The 22,536-nt window shown below is 49.6% G+C and overlaps 1 protein-coding gene across 2 annotated transcripts in view; it reads right to left on the minus strand.

Moving 5' to 3' along the window:
* The window catches only part of NTRK3 (neurotrophic receptor tyrosine kinase 3), a 364,188-nt gene that overhangs the window by 233,866 nt on the left and 107,786 nt on the right, over positions 1-22,536 (minus strand). For both annotated transcript variants that reach the window (XM_029065746.2, XM_029065747.2), the window contains exons 4-8: positions 14,804-14,872; positions 10,102-10,259; positions 8,186-8,328; positions 7,494-7,635; positions 6,764-7,060 (exon numbers count right to left, since the gene is read on the minus strand). In XM_029065746.2, coding sequence (XP_028921579.1) covers positions 6,764-7,060; positions 7,494-7,635; positions 8,186-8,328; positions 10,102-10,259; positions 14,804-14,872 — 809 coding nt within the window. The remainder of the gene's footprint in view (positions 1-6,763; positions 7,061-7,493; positions 7,636-8,185; positions 8,329-10,101; positions 10,260-14,803; positions 14,873-22,536) is intronic.

Below are 22,536 nucleotides of genomic sequence, written 5' to 3' on the forward strand. Positions count from 1 at the left end.
GACAAAGAACCAATTAGCATAATGAATACAAACCGAAGCGGCCAAGCAGCTACATCTGTCAGCCATCTCTTCGCCTCGTCCCCCACCCAGCTCCCCCTGTTGCCCTGGCAACAGACTAGCTCCCGTCCCTCACTCCTCCCCCAGTCACCCACCTTTCCTGCTCACCTCTAACCACTTCTGGGGAGGGGCAGGTGCAAACACTCAAATCTGACTGGCAGTATGGAGGGTAGAGGAAATTATCTGGTGGGCGGGGCCAGGGGCCTACCAGTCCCACACTGGTTTCTCTCTATCATCGGGGTTTCAGGATCTTGACCTCTCAGCTCATGGTGTGGGAGAAATTAGTGTCTCTGTATCTGGAGAAGAGGATAAACTGAGGCAGGCCTGCACCTCTTGTGACTCCAGTACGACCTACTTCAGTTGGCATTTGGACCATCTGTATCATCTGAGGCCACCTCTTCTCCCAGACCAATCGCCCACCCTGCGAAGATATCCCGATCTCCTTCTTCTTAGACTGTGAGCCCTACGTGGGAAAGGGGCTGTGTCTGATTATCTCGTAACTACCTCCAGCACTTAGCAAAGTGGCCTAATGGAAAGAACTTGGGCTTGGGAGTCAGAAGACCTAGAATCTAACCCCTGCTCGGCCTCGGACAAGTCGCTTAAATTCTCTGGGCCTCAGTTTCCTTATCTGTAAAACTGGGAATGAGATACACATTCTCCCTCTCACTTGGACTATGTGGTCAGTACAAGTCTGAACTGCCTATATTGCATCTGCCCCAGTGCTTAGCACATGTAGGAAGTGCTTAGCAAATATCACAATAGTTTTTGTTAATATCTCTGGGAGGCCCTGACTCTATAGCTATGGCATTTTCCTGACGGATCCCTCTGAACTTGGCCGTTACATCCAGTCTGCGGAACTCAGTGGCAGATGCTGAGGTGGAGGGAGGGAGATTCTGTGCTGAAAGCATAAACACTAGGCCAAATCTGCATCTGATAGGGGCCAGGCCAGCTAAATACTGGACTGTCTGATATAGAACCAGACAACTGGCCAAACTGGCCACCCTATTACCAGGTCTCAAAGCACGTGGGCACAAGCTATGTTTCCCTTAATCACTAGTAATAATAATGTTGGTATTTGTTAAGCGCTTACTATGTGCAGAGCACTGTTCTAAGTGCTGGGGGAGGTACAGGGTAATCAGGTCATCCCACGTGAGGCTCACAGTTAATCCCCATTTTACAGATGAGGAAACTGAGGCACAGAGAAGTTAAGTGACTTGCCCACAGTCACACAGCTGACAAGTGGCAGAGCCGGGAGTGGAACCCATGACCTCCGAAGCCCAGGCTCTTTCCACTGAGCCACGCTGCTTCTCGTCGTAGTGCTTGAGCACTTGCTCTGCAAAGCCCTTATAATAACTATGGTACTTGTTAAGGGCTTACTACGTGCCAAGCATTATTCTAAGCACTGGGGTAGATATAAGTTAATGAGGTTGGACACAGTCCCTGTTCCACTTGGGGCTCACATTCTTAATCCCCATTTTACAGATGAGGGAACTGAAGGTCAGAGAAGTTAAGTGACTTGTCCAAGTTCACATAGCAGATATGTGGCTGACTCCCAACGACCATGAAATTGATTCATTCATTCAATCGTATTTATTGAGAGTTTATTGAGAGTTCTGACTCCCAGGCCCATGGTCTATCCACTAAGCCACGCTGCTTCTCTAAGCACTTGGGATAGTACAATAGAATCAGAATAAATGATCCCTGGCCTCAAGGATCTTACAGTCTCGCTGAGAAGACAGACACTAAAATAATTTAGTGGGGAGGAAGCAACAGAGTTTAAAAATAATATACATAATTGCTACAAGGGCTGGGGCAGACAGTGGTCAGGGTGAGTTCTGAAGTGCTTAGGTGACATGGAAATGGTGACATGGCAACAGGAGGAGAAATCTCTCCTCAGACTGTGTGGGACCGGGACTGTGTCCAACCTGATTAATTTGTATTTACCCCAGGGTTTAAATCACTGTTTGACATATAGTAACAAATCCCAAATGCTTCACAATAATAATCATATTTGTTTAGTGCTTACTATGTGTCAAGCACTATTCTAAATGGTGAAGATAAGTGGCCCATACGGGAACATTATTAGCACCATGCTCTAACCTACTGAGCTAACAAGCCGGCAAAGTAATAACCATGATAATAAATCGGGTTGGAGAAAGGAGGGATTAATCATGAAAGTCTTCCCGGAGGAGTTGTGATTTCAGAAAGGCCTTGAAGATGGGGAGAGCTGCAGTCTGCCCAAGTGAAGGGGGAAGGAATTCTAGGCAGGAAGGAGAACGTGAGCGAGAGATGAGAGCAAGGCCCAGTGAGTAGGTTGGCCTGAAAGGAGTGAAGAGTACGAGCTGAGATGTAGCTGGAGGGGAATTCGGATAAGGGGGAGAGATGGAGGGGAAAAACTGATGGAGGGACTTAGAGCTATTCGTCAGGAGTTCCTGCATGATGAGAAGATGGCACCTCACCTCTAATGCCTAGTCACCAACATGTACTTGCCAGTCTCCAGTGGGTTTTAAGAAGTCCAAATCTGGTTGGTCCATTCCCCGAAAGGATTTGCCACATATGCAACCCTCTGCCAAGCTCCCAGCTGAAGATCCAGCAGAGCCAGGGCTCAGATTAAACAAGGAAGCTCAAGATCTTCATCTTCCCTCTGCCCCGCCTAACAGCAAATCCTCCTCTGAACAGACACCGAGAAGAAAATCAATTCCAACAGCACTCCATCATACGCAGGGAAGCTGGGAGTTAGGAGGACACATCCAATTGAGTATCTTCATGCCTTCAGTGTCTCAGGACTCGGCAATGTCTGACTCTGACATTCCTTCTGCCTCCACCTTCTGAGCTGGAGGTGATCATAGGTCTGACCGGGAGAGGCCAGCCACAGCTCGATGGTCTGGGAGAAGAGGACTGAGGGGTCAGCTGATGGTTCCTGCTGATTTGTATGCTTTTCATAAGGTTCTCATTTATTAGCCAATCTTCTCACGTCAGCCAAATGCTTTAGCCAGGCCTGCGAACCCTATATTCTGCCAATCAGTCTACAAATGCTTGCATCCTCCACCGCCATCTGGAAACATTTACACGTGTAAAGCTCCTATGACTGCTGGAAAGGGTAACCCAGACACCCCCGTCACCGGAGGATCAATCCAGGCTTCTTCCTGAGAAAATGAGTGCTTCCCATGGTTCCTACATATCCCTCATGCCTGACTCCAGGCACCATCTTGCCCAGGTAATTCCCAGAATCCTACTGGGGCTGTGCTTCTATCCTCATCCCATCTTCAGGCCCCTGTCCAGTGCTCCCTCCCTGAGAAGAACTTGCTGACAGGAAGAATTAGCCAAACCAGGCAAGGGAGGATAAATGGAGCTGACAGGGCCCGTCAAGTCAATGGGGACCGAAGGCTCGATTCACACTTTAGGATGTGCTTGGGCCATAAGAGGTTGTCCAGGGGTGAGGGGAAGTAGGCGTGCAGGAACAGGGTTTGGGCTACCCTGCAGCACACATGGCATATGGACTCAAATTGATTCTCAGAGCAGTGGCCAGATTCAGTCAGGTTGCAGATGTGAGGAGATAAAATGGCCACTCCCTTCTTTCTCCTGGACCTCTCAAATTGAACTCCTCTGCAAAGAGCAGCTGCATGTCCCTAGTGTTCCATTCTTGAGAAGGGAGGTGAGCAAAATCAGGCCAGAGGGCAATGGAGAACCTCAACTTTTGCCTGGCCATAACAGAGTTCCCCACGATACCCCCTAAAAATAATAATAATACTTGTGGCATTTGTTAAGCACTTATTAAGCATACTAAGCACTGGGGCAGACCCAAGACAATCAGGTCAGACATTATCACTGTCCCATACAAGGCTCACAGTCTATGGGAGAGGGAGAACTGATGAAGAAAATGAGGCCAAGAGAAGTCAGGGACTTGCCAAAGGTCACACAGTGGACAAGTGGAGGAGCTGGGATTAGAACTCGGTTCTTCTGATTCCTGACCCTGTGCTCTTTTCACTAGGGTGTGCTGCTCCTCGAAGCAGAGCTTGCCTTGACACATCAGTCTCGCCATCTGTGGCAAGACAGGAAGTGGAACTCAGATTCAGAAAAAGCCCCTAAGGTTACCAATTCCTAGGCACATAGGTACCCATTTCACTCATGCGACAGGAGTAAAGACTACTTAGTTCTCTGAGCTGGACTCCCTTCCTCATTCACTACCGGTCTCTAATAAAACCCAAGAGCGACGAGTCAGGGCTGAGAAGACCCCCCCCCACCCAAGGTGGCTTCTGACCTACTCCTCTTTGAAGTCTGGTCCTTCCCAATCCTCACTGATCCACTATCCCCCAAAGTCCCTTCTCCTAAATCGCCCCTGAGCTCCAAATGAAAAAGCAGCCCCTTCTGCTCCCAGAATGCTCTGGGTTGTCTAGAACCAAGCTGAGAAGGGATATGATTTAAATTGACCAAACAGACCGTGAGCTCTTTGTGGGCAGGGAATGTGTCTGTTTACTGTTGTATTGTACTCTCCCAAAGCACTGAGTACTGTGCTCTGCACACAGCAAATGTTCAATAGAAATGATTGACTGACTGATAATTTGGACAGGGTGAATCCAGAACTACTATTCACCAAGTCCCTCAATCAGGATCAGGAGTCAGGGCGGTGGGGCGCACTCCCAAAGAAGGTTGAAGGTGATGGGGGGCAAAAAAAAAAAACAAGGAACAGAACAAGTCTTAAACATACATGATGGATGCCAGAAAACTCCCCAACCACACATTCCCTGTGGCCCAACCGTAGCTAAGCCAAGCTGAAAATCAGACTCAACAGAGAAGTCCAAATAGGGATGGGCATGGTGGGGTCTGCTTTCTTAGAGATATTTTAAGGAGAAGCTGCTTCTGCTCTCCTTACCTGCCACCTCACAATGTGGAGGGGGACGAGGCAAAAGAAGGGGGATGGTTTAGAGCAAGCCATCACCATTACTACAAAATCAACTCAAGTGCCTGTCCTGCAGTCAGTAGGAGATACTTTTCCTTCTTAGCCATCAGTGACTGAGCAACACTCACCCAAGTGGCAAGGGGCCAGATCAGAAAAGATGTATTATTTTAAATTCATGGATCAAGTGGGTCAGAGTTAGTCTCTAGAAGATCCTCTCACTCATGGATGTAGTCTCACTGTCAGGAGTGTTACCTTCCAACCAAAGGTAAACTTGACTGAAACTATTATAAGAGATGTAGGGGAAAAATTAGGGTTGTTAGAAGATCCATCCCTAATCTTAATGGAAGTCCTAGAGGGCCAGTGGACTACTGGTGCCATTGTCAGAGGCTAAAAATCCAGCCATATGGACCATGAACCATGGACCATGACCAACAAAATGGCAGAAGAGCACTGTATTCTGGAAAATACATCCTTCTTAGAACCAGCAGCTGAGGAAGGATATCTCCAGCAGGCAAACCTCTCCCAACTGCTCCCAGAGAGGGTCCAGTAGTCCCTATGAGTTTACTAGCAAGGATTTTTCAGACGTTCAATCTTTTTCCCCTTCCCTCCCAGGCTTTTAGTCATGCCCTTTGGCACTAAGCTAAAATAGGGCTCCTGGAATGAACACCCTGTGAAGTCCATCTTGGTCATCAACAGCCAGAGAACATCTAGATTATGGTGTCTGGACCCTCATTTCCTGAGTCACACCTTCCTTTTTCCTCTCTACTGTTAGAGTCACAGACTGGTGAAGGCTCACGAGATCCAGGGACTCCCAATTGCAGAACAGTACCTGAGCCACATTTCAGTCTGCCTTAACATTGAAGGTTCCAAATTTATGAGTCCCCTTTTCTGATTTGGCAGAAGAAAAACCTGGGTTTTTGCCCCAGATGGGAACCACACCTATACCACTTCCCCACTGACTTCTCCACTTCTCCTTCCCCCCGACCCACCACTCAACAATAATAATAAAAATAATAATAATGATAACAATAATGATGATGGTATTTTTAAGTGCATATTATGTTCCAAACACTGTACTAAGCACTGGGATAGATACAACATAATCAGCTGGACACATTCCCCATCCCATTTGGGGCTCACAATCTAAGTAGGAGGGTGAACATTTTACCAGCATGCAGCATGGCATAGTGGCTAGAGCAAGGGCCTCGAAGTCAGGAGATGATGAATTCTAATCCTGGCTACGCCACTTGTCTCTTGCATGTCCCTGAGCAAATCACTTTACTTCTCTGTGCTTCAGTAACCTCATCTGTAAAATGAGGATTGAGATTAGGAGCCCCACGTGGGACATGGACTGTGTCCAACCCAATTTGCTTGAATCCACCCCAGCGCTTAGTTCAGTACCCGGCACACAGTAAGCACTTAAATACCACAATTATTATTATTATCATTACAAATGAACCAGGACTAGAACCCAGGTCCTCTGACACTCAGACCTGGGCTCTTTCCACTAGGCCACATGGCTTCCCCCTTCTTCACATTTCCCTGTCACACACTTCTCCATCCACCCCATAGACCCTCCTGTCCTGTGGCTATACAGGCAGATAGGAACTCTGCCAGTTTCCCCCTTTGCTGCAGAGACCCTGGTCTCTCTGGGCTCTTCACCCCCAGGAAGTCACATCAGTGGACTTCCCAGTCCCATGGCCTTGGAAGAGATGAGGCACCATGGCAGAGGTTGATATTGTCAATCAAATGTTATCGGTGGATTGATCAACTGAAGGGTCAGTGGGAGAGTGAGCTCCCCCCTACCTGGGAAGGGCTCCTTGAGGAAGTGGCCCCTGATGGTCTGGTTGGCAGCACCCAGCTGGTTCCGGGCGATGAGGGTGTAGTTTCCGTTGTTGTAGTGGGTGGGCTTGTTGAAGAGCAGGCAGCCCTCAGACACCTCGCCCTCCTGGTAGAACTCCACACGGATGATCTCTGACTCACGCAGGGGCTGTCCGTTATACAGCCAATACAGGGTCGGGGGCGGGTTGGCCCGCACGACAAACTCTATACAGTGCTCCAAGCGCACCTCAGGCTCCTCCAGGCTCACCACGCGGGGGGGATCTGATGGAGGAAGAATCCTCTCAGAGCTGGCACCCCCCTTTGCCCCACCTCCAGGGGGCACCACCCAGCACTGCAGAGAGCTGTTACAATTCGGGGGTTTAGACCAGCTCCATCGGTCCCTAGGGATACCACTAGCTGATACCATGAGGGCTGGAAGGAGCTACCTTTTTGGTAACTGAGTTGGAAGCAAGCACTCCAGAACCAGAGTGGGTCACTTGCTAGATGGTGCTTCACTGCAGCACCGTCAGCTGGTACCAAAATGGATGTCCCACATGCCAGGGAGTGGAAGTGGAGTTTTCCTGACTCATCGCACCACTCCCTCTTCTCCTTCCACCCTCCCTCTGCAATCCCTAACTGAGCCCAAGGGGTAGGTCTCAGGGCAGGCCCTAGGTTGCCGGGGGTGGTGGAGGGAAGGGAAAGTGCTTTCACTCACAGTAGACGGTGAGCGCCACGCTGGCATTGCTCATGCCCACCACATTCTCAGCGATGCAGGTCAGGGAGAAGCCGTTGTCCTCACTGGTCACGTTCACCAGGGTCAGGTTGATGGCGTGGACATTGGTCCAGTTTAGGTTTGTCTGGAAGTCCCCAAGAAGAGGAGAAGCAAATTAGGAAAAGCATAGCTGTGGCCTCCTTCTACAACTGTCTCCCTCTCCCATTGCCTCACCCAAATCCAGTACTCCAACTGGGCAGGAGTTTACCAATCCCTCACCTTCAAACGTCTCCCCTACAAACCCTAACCTACAAATCTCTAGCCTAGAAATCCCTAATCTACAAATCTCTAGATTACAAATGTCTAGCCTACAATTATCTAATCTACAAATACTTAGTCTACATATTCCTAGACTATGTGTCTCTCGCCTACAATTGCAACCTGAAATCCCTTGCCTATAAATCTCTAGCCTACAAACCTCTCACCTACAAATTCCTTGCCTTGGTCTATCCACTGTAGCTTTTTACACTAAACCTCCCTATTCTCTCCCTCTCCTCTCCCACATCTCTGGATCCTCTGCCTTCTGTTTCAGCTCCCCGTCAACAAGAAAGGGAAAAGGGAAAGGGGCACACTTGTCCTGGCCTGCTGATGGCAGGCTAAAGCTGCAGCTGCTTCCCTTCCCCTGCTGGGCCTACCTGGTGGGTGTTGATTGACTGCAGGCCAGTGACGGTCCAGTCCACGTCAGGCAGTGGGGAGCCCGAGCCATTGCAGGTGATGACGGCATTCTCTCCCTCACGCACGGTGAGGTTGATGTGGCTCACGCTGATCTCTGGCAGGTCTGGACGGGTGGAATGGAGGCAGACAGACAGACACAACCAATTGGCTCTGCGGGGGCTTCAACCAGGTCCTTCACACCCCTCCCTCAGCCTACCCAGAATGTAGAAATGAAAGGGGCTCCAGCTCAGGGTTCAGGAGCAGGAAGGTGGCCAGTTCAGTATTCTGGATGGGTTAAGTGCTGGACTCTCCCTGAATCCCACCTGGCAGCTTCTGATGCCACTCACGAGCCCTGGGCCTAAACTAATGGGAACTGTCTCCTTTACTAGCCTGTACCTTCCCTGAAGTCAGGGATGGTGTCTGCCAGCACTACTGTTCTCTTCCACACATTGCGCATAGAAGTTGTTCAAGAAATACTATTGACTGAGATTATAAACTCTGTGAGGGCAGAGATTTTATCTGCTAATTCTACCGAACTCTCTCAAACATTTAACACTGTGCTCTGTGCAAAATAGGCATTTGATGAATGCAGTTGAGTGATTGAGTGAGTTTGTAAGTTCCTTGAAAGCAGAGATCATGTCTACTCACCCTGTTGTTCTCTCCCAAGCACTTAAAACAATGCTCTGCAAAAGTGAGCACTCAACAAATTCTACCGATTGATTGCTTGAAGACTCTTTCAATGATCCACAGCTTATTGTTCTCAACCTGTCCTAGGCTAAAGCATCACTTATCCCTACACGCTTTGAACAGTGCTCTACACATATTTAGCCCTTTTTAAATATGATTGATTGGTCCCAGGAGACTGGCCCTTGTAAACCCCTATATCTCCACCACTCTCAATTAATCACTTATTAAGCACTGTACTAAGTGCTTGGGGGAGTACAGTATAACAGACATATTCCTTGTCCACAGTGAGCTTACTCTCTAAAGGTGGAGACAGACATTAATATAAATAAATGCATAAATTACAGATATGTACATAAGTGCTGTGCTCTGTTTAAATAATGCCCAGCCCAGCCCCAAACCCAGGTGGGAAATTCATAACCCTTCTGATCTGATGATGAAAGGTTTGGGTGGGCTTTTAAGTAAATGGTCCTTAATGTGGTACCAGAGGGAAAGTTAGGAATATTAGGTGCTCCATCCCTACCCTCTCTTCTTTCTCCCATTAATACACCGGGGCGGGGACTTTATTGATTAACTTCTCCCCACCCTCCCCACCACCAAAGATGAAGTGGTCTGGACCGTGTCTCCCTTTCCTAGTATGAAAACAGAGGGTGTTATTCTCTGAGGGAGACCTCATGATGGATCAATCAATATTATTTATTGAGCGCTTACTGAGAACAGAGGATTGTACTAAGTGCTAGGGAAAGTAGAATTTAACAGAGTTGAAGGACACATTCCCTGCCCACAGTGAGCTGAAAGTCTAGAGGGTGTTATGGTAGCTTAACCTAGGGTGCTCAGCCCCATCCCATGCCCCCATTGCTGGGCAGCAGCCTTGAGGGCCACCATCTCCTGCCAGCTGGGGAAACGTGGCTGGCAGAAAGCTATGAAAGAGGGAAAAGTGTGTGGCAGTGTCAAAGCCTAAGACCCCAAGATTCATCTAAGCCACTTCCAGGAGAGCAGGGAGTTCATTTCAATAGAAGCACATCAGGATCCCCGTTTTGATCATCATCCGGGGAGAGACTGGAAAGAGCTTACAGAAGGACAAGGAGATGGTGGGCACTGCCTTCCAAAATCAATGGCCCCGTCCCACACCGGTGAGCAGTTGAGCCCAGGGGGTCACTTTCAGCTCAGAAGCTAGGCGGGCCCAGGGTGGCATCCGCTGAGGACTCCTTACCACACTGTGTGATGTTCATGCGCTGCAGGGGCAGTTGGGACCCATCCGCGTTGATGCAGTAGAGATTCTGGCTGTTCAGCTTGGCCTCCCCCTGCTCCTGCCACAGCTGCATCCAGCGGATGTCGCAGCTGCAGTTGAAGAAGTTTTGCTCTAACCTCCTAAGGATGAAGCGACAGGGAGAAAGGGAGGGAGGAAAAGAGCATTTGACCAAAGAACAGGCCAGTTTCCTGCCCAGGGTCGATACAGGAGAGACTGTCCCCAAAGGTGATGGAGTGATTTAGCACAGCCTTGTAAATAAGCTCTCAGTGTTTACCAGCCCACCCTATTTTACAGAGGCTATTCCACAAGTACCACATATCTACTAGCATTTCTTTCTTGTTTGTGTTGGGAGGGACCAGAAGAAAAGCCCCCTACCCCAGCTTTGACTACCCTCCGGCTCTATTTGTTCACGAGGAGTTTTGTTCACTGACATGGAGAGAACCAGACCCGGCTTCACTCACTGAGTGACTTTAAAAAGGTACATACTATCACTAGGCCTCAGCCGTCTCTTCTCACAAGGTCATGAATTTGGTGCTTAAAGGATCCCCAGGGGAGAGGTGCCACATCAATTCAGATTCTTGTCTTTCTTCAGGTAAGAATAATAATTGTGGAATTTGTCAAGTGTTTTACTATGTGCTAAACACTGGGGTGGATACAGGATAACTAGGCCAGACAAAGCCCCTGTCCCACAGGGGGCTCACAGTCTAAGGGGCAAGGAGAACAGGTATTAAATCCCCATTTTATAGATGAGGAAACAGTAACCAGAGAAGCTAAGTGACTTTCCCAAGGTCACACAGCAGGAAAGTGGCACAGCCAGGATTAGAACTCGGGTCCTCTGACTCCCAGACCCCTGATCTTTCCACTAGGCCATGCTGCTCCTCTGAGGTGGATCTCTCTGCCCCAGCACAGGCGATGGGTGAGGGTCATGTGGAATTAACCCTCTGCCCCTGGCCTAGGATCTGGCAAGGGGTTCCAGCCACCTCCCACAATGGCCGAACCAGTTCCTGTGAAGTGAACCAATATTCCCCCGGTCAGTCAGCACCCCAGAAGCTATCATCAGGCCGTTCGGGAGCTACCTCAGGAGGCAACAGCCCTCTGCGGTTTTCTGGCAACTACTCTTGCTTGCCACCCAAGGCTCTATATTGTAGACTTTAGAGTTACTGGAACCCCGAATCCAGTGCTCTGCCTGCAACACTGATTGACCGGGTGGCTGACCAGGACCTGGGCCCCTCTCCCTGGGAGGGAGGCAGCTCAAAAATAGTTGCAGGTGTGTTGTTGGGCAGGGATTGTCTCTATCTGTTGCCGAATGGTACATTCCAAGCGCTTTGTACAGTGCTCTGCACATAGTAAGCGCTCAGTAAATACGATTGAATGAATGGAATGGGATGGCAGCAATGTCTTAGCTGATCTCCAGGCAGGGGTTGGGCAGGAGAGCACCCTGGCTAAGGTGGCAATGAGGGGCATCGGGTTTGAGCTTGGCAGAATCACACTTGCTTTTCCTTCCCTTCTTCTCAGTTCTTCCCTGTGAAATCAGGTCACTAGCAGAAGCGTGGGTCCCCGTGCTACAGCAAAACCTCCTTAAGTGATAAAGTGCTGCTTTCCTGAGCCCATAGATAATGTATAAGATCCCTGTGAATAATTGAGTGGCAGACGCTTCGGGGTAAAATTTACCAACATGCTCCCGAGCCGGGGGCCTAGTAGAGGTGTCCTGAGGGATGCCTCCAAATGAACACAGCCCAGTTACCATATCACTCTCTCGTCCTCCTCCAACCCCCACCGACCCACCTACTGGCCCTCTGGCCCTCAGGCTCTGCCAGCTGGACGGAACCACGTTTGGACTTTAAGGAACAACCATCTTCCTGCAATTATGTCTTGGGCTCTTTGGCTCCCCTTTCATAATCACCAATGTCCATGGGCCAGGGGCCCTTTGGGGTCTCGGAGGAAGGAACTGGGCTCTTTGGTGGGATTGAAAAGCAAGTCACAGTATACAGAGTCATGGTGGAGGGTGAGGGGCAGGCTGGGGGTGGGACTCAAGACCCTGAAGGGGCTGATCCTTCCCCAGAAGGACAGAGGGAGCTCTGCATCTCTAGCTATAAGCCCACATAGATCACGAGAAACTGCTTGGCTTAGTGGAAAGAGCACGGGGTTGGGAGTCAGAGGTCATGGGTTCTAATTCCGGCTCCACCACTTGTCAGCGGTGTGACTTTGGGAAAGTCACTTCACTTATCTGTGCCTCAGTTACCCCATCTGTAAAATGGGGATTAAGACTGTGAGCCCCACATGGGACAATCTAACTACCCCAGGGCTTAGAACAGTGCTTGGCACATAGAAAGCGCTTAAATAGCATCATTATTATTATTATTTAGGGATTTGTTCCTGCTAGCCCCAACCCCGACACCTTCCCAATCACCTATCAGTGGGCACAGCAGTTGATGGAGAGCAGGGGGAAAGGGTGTATTTCCCACTCTGGCCTGGACCTCTTTCTCCCCACCCATTCTGCCCCATTGACCAAGAAACCGATTCCCCCTGGAGCAGGCTCCCTGGAGGAAGGGAAATGGACCACCGATGGCCTGTCTCAGATGGGTCTCGGGCATGGTCCCTACTTTAAGTGTAGCAGACAGAGGGAGGGACTTTAGCCTGGAGGGAAGCAAACCTCAACAGGTATGGGGAGGACAAGCTGGGGGGGGTGGTGAAGAGGTAAGATCTAATTCCGGCCTTTTTCTAACCTGCTCGTAAGTACTCCAGTTTTGGTAGAGACCTGGTAAGGGCAGGATCGTGAGGCCCAACCAAACAGCCCTTCCACCAACCCTATTTCTCCGCTAACGCACATTTCTTTATATCCCATTATCATGATTATTTTTTATTTAATGCAGTGGCAGAAATAAAATACACGGCCATGACAGCACATTGACTCTCGTGCGGGAGAATATCTTCATTCCGTCATAAGTCACCGTGAGCACACGGCCAGATCGATCACCGAAGAAGATGAATGTGGAGTCCCGTGATCCACTGGGATAAATCCGACAAAACATACATTTTTTTATATCCCCTGAACAACTATTTCTGAAACTCCACAAAACGGGTCACCAGGGCAGTTTTTCATTGATTTTATGTCCAATTATTTTTCAGAAGGTGCATTGAACGCTTCATCAATAATTCAGTAGGCAGTGCACCCCACCAGCCCCCAAGAGAGAGGGAGTTATTTGATTTCCAGGCAGAGGATCCATGAGGGGGTCTGGGATCCCCCCAGACTGAAGGAATAGCTCCAAAGTCCCACTAGGCTATAGGAAGCAGCATGGTCTAGTGGAAAGAGCACAGGCCTGGGAGTCCCAGGACCTGGGTTCTAATCACAACTCCACCACTTGTCTGCTATGGGACCTTGGGCAAGTCACTCTACTGGGCCTCAGTTACCTCATCTGTAAAATGGGGATTAAGACTGGGAGCCCCACATGGGACATGGACTGTGTCCAACCTGATTAGCTTGTGCCTACCTCAGCACTCTGTAGGTAACAAATACCATTAAAAGAAAAATTCAGACCCACGGCTTCTTCCTTCCCTCTAGCCCCTGCAGGACCCATAAAGGGCACCTGCCCTAGAACCATGAGCCAATTTCTGCCAAGAAGGAGAGCCTGGGGGAATCAGAGAGCCTTCCGACCCTGGGTGAGTCATTCTAAAGATGCTGGATTGGATGGGACGCTCTCTAGGAAGGACCAACCATCTGGTGATCTCAAAGCTCTTTGCAGATGACTAGTGACTGCCAGTGGAGACAGGACCGAGAGGGTAAATGGACAAGATAATAATAATTAATAATAATAACAGCAATATCTAACTGTCTAACACATGTCCAATACTGAGGTGAATACAGTACAGTCAGATCAGGTACGGTCATGTCCCACACAAGGCTCACAGCCTGGGAGGGGGACAGGTTTTTAAATCCATTTTACAGATGGGGAAAGTGAAACACAGAAATCAAATGGCTTGCCCAAGGTCACACGGGAAACAAAGGTCGGAGCCAGAAATGGAACTCAGGTAGGCAGACTTCCAGACCCATGACCTTTCCACTAGGCCACACTGCTTCACCAATAAAGACTGTCAAATTTCTGATGATGCCTCAACCAGCTTTGCCAAATGGAGAGGAGGAAAGTAAGGTGAGGGAAGCATCTTCCAGAGGACAGAAACAAGGCCATGACACCTGCCCATTGGCAAACAATATGTAACCATTGCCAATGGGGAAACTCAATATTCCTGCTGGGGGGGAGCCATAGCCTGAATCTCTAGGACCCATGAGTACAGATGCCAACTCTTTCCCCGTTCTAAGTCCAAAAACCAGTCACCTCCTCCCCTCCGTCCTCTGCCCCTACCCTTTAGATGGCAATCCCCTGGTGGGCCAGGGACCAGGTCTGATTGAGTATACATGGATCCTCCCACAGGCTGAGGATGTGCTTAACCTCAGGCTCGGGACTGGTCTGCCATTTTCAGAGGGGGCCTCCAGCATTATCACCAAGTATTTTATAGAAGTATTTCATGACTTCAGTATTCAACAGTTCCTTATGAATGATCCCAGGAGCCAGGAGCCAGGACCCACCAAGGGGGAATGCTCAGCCTCCACCCCCAACACCCACCCTCCCATCCCTCAGGAAGTAACCCCCAAAACAAGACTCACAGTTCCCAAAGACTCAAAGGCTGGAAGAGTTGCCATGACAGTGTGGTGAGCCGGTTGCTGGAAAGATTTCTGTGAATTAAACAAGTGAGAAAGAGACCAGAGAACAACTTGATGATTAATAATCCCCTCTGCACCAGACCTTGCCGCTTTCCACAGAGTTCAGCATTTTTCCTCTCTGGTTTGCAGTTAAGGAGACATTGGCAAATGGAGAGACAATCAGTTAAGGTAGAGATGGAGCTGGGCTTCAGATTCGTTTTCACCAAACTCATAGGCCATCCAAGTGCTGTGGATGTCTTTTTTGGAGATTGCTTTTTATCCGTCTAAAGGTTAAGTCCAGATTTCTGAGCTATGTCCACATCTTCCCCTCCAAGATCAGAAATCGGACCCAGATTTGTGTATTGGAACCAGAACCAGACATGGCCCAGCCCCATCCTGCTTTACGGGGGAGTAGAATTAAGGAAATGGCACGGATGGTCTCGTCTCCCCTCAGCCTGTTCCAATCCCATGACCTTTGGGACAGAGGAAACGTATGCAGGACTCTGTTTCCTGTTTGGAGATTGTGAGGGGGTTGGGGAGAGTGGGAATGGGGCTGGAGGGAGTTAGCATTCCAACCCCAATTCACTCTCTTTAAAGGTTGCTGGTCCACAAAGCTTCTACTGGCTCCACCTTCTGCCGCCCAAGCGATCATCTAAAAATGGCTAGTGGATTCATCCATCAGCGGGATTGGGCATAGAATGGGCACAGGTGGCATGAACAAATCAAGTTTCTCCTTCTTCCCATCCCAGCCCCATTTCCCCCAAACTCTTCCCACCCCAACATCAAAGCCCTGGGCTAGAGGAACAGAGAACCCCTGCATTTGTAGGGAGATACCACCATGAAATCCTGCCCTTTGCCAGCCTCTTGGGAAACTCTGATCTGGAGCCACCCAGATGTCATGCCCTGAAGGATGTAAGAAGTGCCAGGCAGCTCCACCATCACTATTCCCCTCTTTGAATGATCACTGTTAATGTGTCTGGTGCTTCAATGACTAGTTCATGCCATCCTTACATCCTTACCCAGGGAGGTAAAGAGAGGCAGATGTTACCACCCCAATTTACAGATGAGCCACCTGAAGTCCAGATAAAGTGATTGTGCTTCAAATTCTCTATTTCATGTGATCCTTACAATAATAATAATAATAATAATGGTATTTGTTAAGTGCTTACTATATGCCAGGCACTGTACTAAGCGCTGGGGTAGATGCAAGAAAATCAGGTTGGATTTTCCTGTCCCTGTCCCTGTCCGTGGGGCTCACAGCCTCAATCCCCACTTTGCAGATGAGGTAACCGAGGCACATAGAAGTGAAGTGACTTGCCCAAGGTCACACAGTAGACAAGTGTGTGAAGCAGCATGGCTCAGTGGAAAGAGCCCGGGCTTGGAAGTCAGAGGTCATGGCTTCGAATCCTGGATCTGCCACTTGCCAGCTGTGTGACTGTGGGCAAGTCACTTAACTTTTCTGTGCCTCAGTTCCCTCATCTGCAAAATGGGGATGAAGACTGTGAGCCTCACGTGAGACAACCTGATTACCCTGTATCTACCCCAACGCTTAGAACAGTGTTCTGAATATAGTAAGCGCTTAACAAATATCAACATTATTATTATTAAGTGGCAGAGCAGGAATTAGAACCCATGAACTACTGACTCCCAGACCCGTGTTCAATCCATTACACCATGCTGTCTTTGTTACAACACCCCTGGGAAGTTAACAGAGGCAAATTTTATTATCCCCATTTTATAGATGAGGAAACTGAGGCCCAGATAGATTAAATGACTTGCCTGAGGTTACACAATAAACCAGTGACCGAGCAGAGGCTGGAATCTAGGCCTCCTGAGGTTTTCACTTACTCTCCTAGGCCACACCCCTGCTGTCCAGGGAACTCTGTAAGTGGGTCTGATAGAAGGCCAGCCCAGCATGGCCTAGGGGAAAGAGCTTGGGCCAGGAAGTTGGGAGATGCAGGTTCAAGTCTGAGCTCTACCACTAGCTTATTATGTGACCTTGAGCAAATCACTTTAACTCTCCAAAATAGGGATTAGCTACATCAGGAGCCATGGCAGGGACAGAGATTCCATAACCTGGAATTTAGCTCCAGCCCTTAGCACCTGGTAAACACCTAATAAATGCCAAAAATATATTGTGATTGTGGACAGCAGCTCTTGAACGACATGTAGGTAAGCATCCACCCCTGGACTGGCCACCGTTGGTCTAATTTGTGCAGTGAGACAGCCTATTTCCCCCACCCCCCACCCTGCTTCCACACTGCTTCTCATGAATACCTGCTCTACTGTACTCACCCAAGCTCTGATTACAGTGCTCTGCACAAAATAGACTGTAAATTCCTTGAGGGCGGGGGGTCATGTGTACTTAGAAAAGCAGCGTGGCTCAGTGGAAAGAGCACGGGCTTAGGAGTCAGAGGTCATGGGTTCTAATCCCGGCTCCACCACCTGTCAGCTGTGTGACTTTGGGCAAGTCACTTAACTTCTCGGTTCCTCAGTTACCTCATCTGTGAAATGGGAATTAAGACTGTGAGCCTCATGTGGGACAAGCTGATTACCCTGTATCTACCCCAGCGCAATCTACCCCAGAGCTTAGAACAGTGCTCAACCCATAGTAAGCACTTAACAAATACCAACATTATTATTATTATTGTGCTTTTGCAAATGTTCAGTACAGTTCACTCAACAGAGTGAGTGCTCATTGGGAAGGATGAGGTAAAGGTTGGAGAAGGAGCCATCAGTGAGGAAGTACTGGTTATAAGGCTCCCATTTCCCAGGAAATCTATCGGGTCAAGTACTGCTCCCCACCCCTCAAGTTGAAAAGGTGGGGCTTGTTCTACAGACAGCTAAACCTGCTGGAGAGACTTCATCCTGACCTCTTGGCCTAATAATGAGCATAATTATTAATAATGATGATACTTGTTAAGTGCTTACTCTGTGCCAAGCACTGTTCTAAGCACCGGAGTCAATACAAGCTAGTCAGGATGGGCACAGTCCCTGTTCCACATGGAGCTCACACTCTTATTCCCCATTTTTACAGATGAGGTAACTGAGGTTCAGATAAGTTAAGCGAGTTGCCCAAGGTCACACAGCAGATATGTGGCAGAGCTGGGATTTGAACCCAGGTCCTTCTGACTCCCAGGTCCAAGCTGTATCCATTAAATCACACTGCCTTTGCCCAACTACCATCATCCATGTGCCCACACCACCCTGGCCTCTGGAGAGGAAAAGTTCCTGGCCATGAGATGGCATCAGGATGGGGGAGGGCATCTCATGTAACCACTACTGCCCCCCAAAGCCCTACTGCATGAGGAGTGGCTTGGTTTAGTGGAAAGAGCATGGGCTTGGGAGTCAGAGGCTGTGGGTTCTAATCTCGTCTCTGCCACTTGTCAGCTGTGTAACTTTGGGCAAGTCGCTTAACTTCTCTGTGCCTCAGTTACCTCGTCTGTAGAGTGGGGATTAAGACATTGAGCCCCACGTGGGACAACCTGATAACCTCATATCTAACCCAGCGCTTAGAACAGTGCTCAGCACATAGTAAGCATTTAAATACCATCATTATTTTTATTATTATGGGAAGGTACAGACCGCTCCCTGCTGTGCTCTGGCAGTGACCACACAAGTGCCTGGCGCTGTTTTCTCTTCTGACTCTTGGTGCTGCAATCTGCCTGTAGATTCTGTTCTAAGAAAGTTGTCCCTTTTCTAATGGGGGGAGCAACAGGAGATAGGACCCCTTGACTGTGGGGTCCAGGGCCCATTGGCCCTCCCCTGCTCACTCCCATCCACCCCTCTCTTCAAAAACGGAGGACTTGTTGGAGCGTCACCATTGGCAGCTGCTTTGGGACCAGAATTCCAGGTTCCCAGAAGAAAGAGGAGGCTGAGCATCGCCCGGGAAATGGCCGACCTTCCTACTCCAGAAGAGCAGGGAGCTCGAGCTGGCATGTGGGCTGCCAGCAGTGTCCTTTCACAAAGGTCATGTTTTGCTACATTAGGCAGAAATGTCAAGAGAAAATTGGATTTTGAAAGAAAGAAAGGAACAGGCATCCCAGGCAAATAAGGAATAAAGAAAGAGCATTATCTTGCTGTTACAATTGAGGAGGGAGGGGGTTAGGGAACCCTGTTGGTGAGGAGCAGCAGGGACAGGGTCTCCCCAGCTCACATCCTCTTAGCCCCAGTGGGCATCTCCATCGTATCGCTGGCTGAGAGACCCCATCTGTTCTGCACTGGGTTTCCGACTTTAAAGTCAGCTAATCGTGCTTACTGTGTGCAGAGCACTGTACTAAGCACTTGGGAGAGTACAATTTAACAATAAGCAAATATATTCCCCGCCCATAATGACCTTACAGTCAACCTGATTGTCATCTTCCTCTCTGATCCCCTGGTTCCCTTTCACTTTTAAACCCCCCAAGTCATTACCCCTTCTTCCTTCCCACTAGGTACCCCTTGTCCAAGCAGTATCCTTGGCCAAGACCCCAGTAGGGGGCATGTGGGGGGATAATAATAATTATATTAATTATTGAAGTATTTAAGGCTCACTATGTGCCAGACCCTGTACTAAGCACTGGGGTGGACACAAGTATACCCGATTGGACACAGTCCCTGTCCCACATGGGGCTCACAGTCTCAATCCCCATTTTACAGATGAGGTAACTGAGGCCCAGAGAAGTGAAGTAACTTGCCCAAGACCACACAGCAGACAAGTGATGGAGCCGGGATTAGAAACTATGATCTTCTGACTCCCAGGCCCATGCTCTATCCATTATGCCATGCTGCTCCAGGGAATTCCCCCTGGCATTTACCATGTCAACAGCCTTGTCTGAGGCCCTGGGTGGGGCCAGGGGACCACAAAAGTCGTCTTCATCTGAGAGTGCAGTAGGTGTGGTGATGTACTAGGCAGAGTCTACCAACTCTGTTACATTGTACTCTCCCAAGTGCTTAGTACAGTGCTCGGCACACAGTAAGCTCTCACTACGATTGATGTCTCTCTGGTATGGTCCTGCTTAATCACAGAGCCTTCCCAGAAATTCCTCAAGCAAACGGCTCTCTCCCTTCTACTTGTTCTGCCTTATGCCGTCGAGTCATCTCTGACCCATAACGACACCACGGACCCATCTCTCCCAGAACGCCTCATTCTCCTTCTGCAATCATTCTGGTAGTGGATCTACTGAGTTTTCTTGGTAAAAATACACAAGTGGTTTACCGTTACCTCCTACCATGAAGTAAACGAGCACTCACCCTCAACTCTCTCCTGTGCCACTGCTGCCCAGCACAGGTGAGTTTTGACTTGTAGCCAATGGCCTTCCACTGGCTAGCCACTGCCCAAGCTAGGAATGGAATGGGTAGACCTCTGCGTGATTCTCCCTCCTATAGCCAGGACTGGTAGAGTACTGGAGACTGCCCAGGTGCGACCCCGAGAGGCGCTCCCTCTACTTCATAGCACTTACCATCTACTGTAACCCAGCCCTCACACTCTACTCACTCTACCCCGATCTCATCTATCTCACCGCCGACCCCTCACCCATATCCTGCCTCTGGTCTGGAATGCCCTCTCCTTCATATACTATACATTACTACTCTCCCCACCTTCAATTCTCCCTCTAGACTATAAGCTCGTTGTGGGCACGGAACACATCTACCAACTCTATGGTACTGTATTCTCCAAAGTGCTTAGTACAGTGCTTTGCACAGTATTTCGCTTAATAAATACCACTGACTGACTGACTGATTCAAAGCCTTATTAAAATCACATCTCCTCCAAGAGGCCTCCTGAAACTAAGTCCCCGTTTCCCCTACTCCCTCTCCCTTCTGTATCACTCTTGGACTTGGATTCTGCATCCTTTCATTCATTCAATAGTATTTATTGAGCGCTTACTATGTGCAGAGCACTGTACTAAGCGCTTGGGATGAACAAGTCGGCAACAGATAGAGACAGTCCCTGCCGTTTGACGGGTTTACGGTCTAATCGGGGGAGACGGACAGACAAGAACAATGGCGATAAATAGAGTCAAGGGGAAGAACATCTCGTAAAAAGAATGGCAACTAAATAGAATCGAGGCGATGTACAATTCATTAACAAAATAAATAGGGTAACGAAAATATATACAGTTGAGCAGACGAGTATAGTGCTGTGGGGATGGGAAGGGAGAGGTGGAGGAGCAGAGGGAAAAGGGGAAAAAGAGGGTTAAGCTGCAGAGAGGTAAAGGGGGGATGGTAGAGGGAGTAGAGGGAGAAGAGGAGCTCAGTCTGGGAAGGCCTCTTGGAGGAGTTGAGTTTTAAGTAGGGTTTTGAAGAGGGGAAGAGAATCAGTTTGGCGGAGGTGAGGAGGGAGGGCGTTCCAGGACCGCGGGAGGACGTGACCCGGGGGTCGATGGCGGGATAGGCGAGACCGAGGGACGGCGAGGAGGTGGGCGGCAGAGGAGCGGAGCGTGCGGGGTGGGCGGTAGAAAGAGAGAAGGGAGGAGAGGTAGGAAGGGGCAAGGTGATGGAGAGCCTTGAAGCCTAGAGTGAGGAGTTTTTGTTTGGAGCGGAGGTGGATAGGCAACCACTGGAGTTGTTTAAGAAGGGGAGTGACATGCCCAGATCGTTTCTGCAGGAAGATGAGCCGGGCAGCGGAGTGAAGAATAGACTGGAGCGGGGCGAGAGAGGAGGAAGGGAGGTCAGAGAGAAGGCTGACACGGTAGTCTAGCCGGGATATAACGAGAGCCTGTAACAGTAAGGTAGCCGTTTGGGTGGAGAGGAAAGGGCGGATCTTGGCGATATTGTAGAGGTGAAACCGGCAGGTCTCGGTAACGGATAGGATGTATGGGGTGAACGAGAGAGACGAGTCAAGGATGACACCGAGATTGCGGGCCCGAGAGACGGGGAGGATGGTCGTGCCATCCACGGTGATAGAGAAGTCTGGGAGAGGACCGGGTTTGGGAGGGAAGATGAGGAGCTCAGTCTCGCTCATGTTGAGTTTTAGGTGGCGGGCCGACATCCAGGTGGAGACGTCCCGGAGGCAGGAGGAGATGCGAGCCTGAAGGGAGGGGGAGAGGACAGGGGCGGAGATGTAGATCTGCGTGTCATCTGCGTAGAGATGGTAGTCAAAGCCGTGAGAGCGAATGAGTTCACCGAGGGAGTGAGTGTAAATGGAGAACAGAAGAGGGCCAAGAACTGACCCTTGAGGAACTCCAACAGTTAAAGGATGGGAGGGGGAGGAGGCTCCAGCGAAGGAGACTGAGAATGACCGGCCAGAGAGGTGAGAGGAGAACCAGGAGAGGACAGAGTCCGTGAAGCCGAGGTGAGATAAGGTATGGAGGAGGAGGGGATGGTCGACAGTATCAAAGGCAGCAGAGAGGTCAAGGAGGATCAGAATGGAGTAGGAGCCATTGGATTTGGCAAGAAGGAGGTCATGGGTGACCTTAGAGAGAGCAGTCTCGGTAGAGCGGAGGGGACGGAAGCCAGATTGGAGGGGGTCTAGGAGAGAATGGGAGTTAAGGAATTCTAAGCATCGATTGTAGATGACTCGTTCTAGGAGTGCTCCTTGGGCTCATGAGTTCGAATCCCAGCTCTGCCACTTGTCGGCTGTGTGACTGTGGGCAAGTCACTTCACTTCTCTGTGCCTCAGTTCCCTCATCTGTAAAATGGGGATTAAGACTGTGAGCCCCACGTGGGACAACCTGATTCCCCTATGTCTACCCCAGCGCTTAGAACAGTGCTCG

This window comes from Ornithorhynchus anatinus, chromosome 5 (assembly GCF_004115215.2).
Source record: "Ornithorhynchus anatinus isolate Pmale09 chromosome 5, mOrnAna1.pri.v4, whole genome shotgun sequence".
Lineage (NCBI taxonomy): Eukaryota > Metazoa > Chordata > Mammalia > Monotremata > Ornithorhynchidae > Ornithorhynchus > Ornithorhynchus anatinus.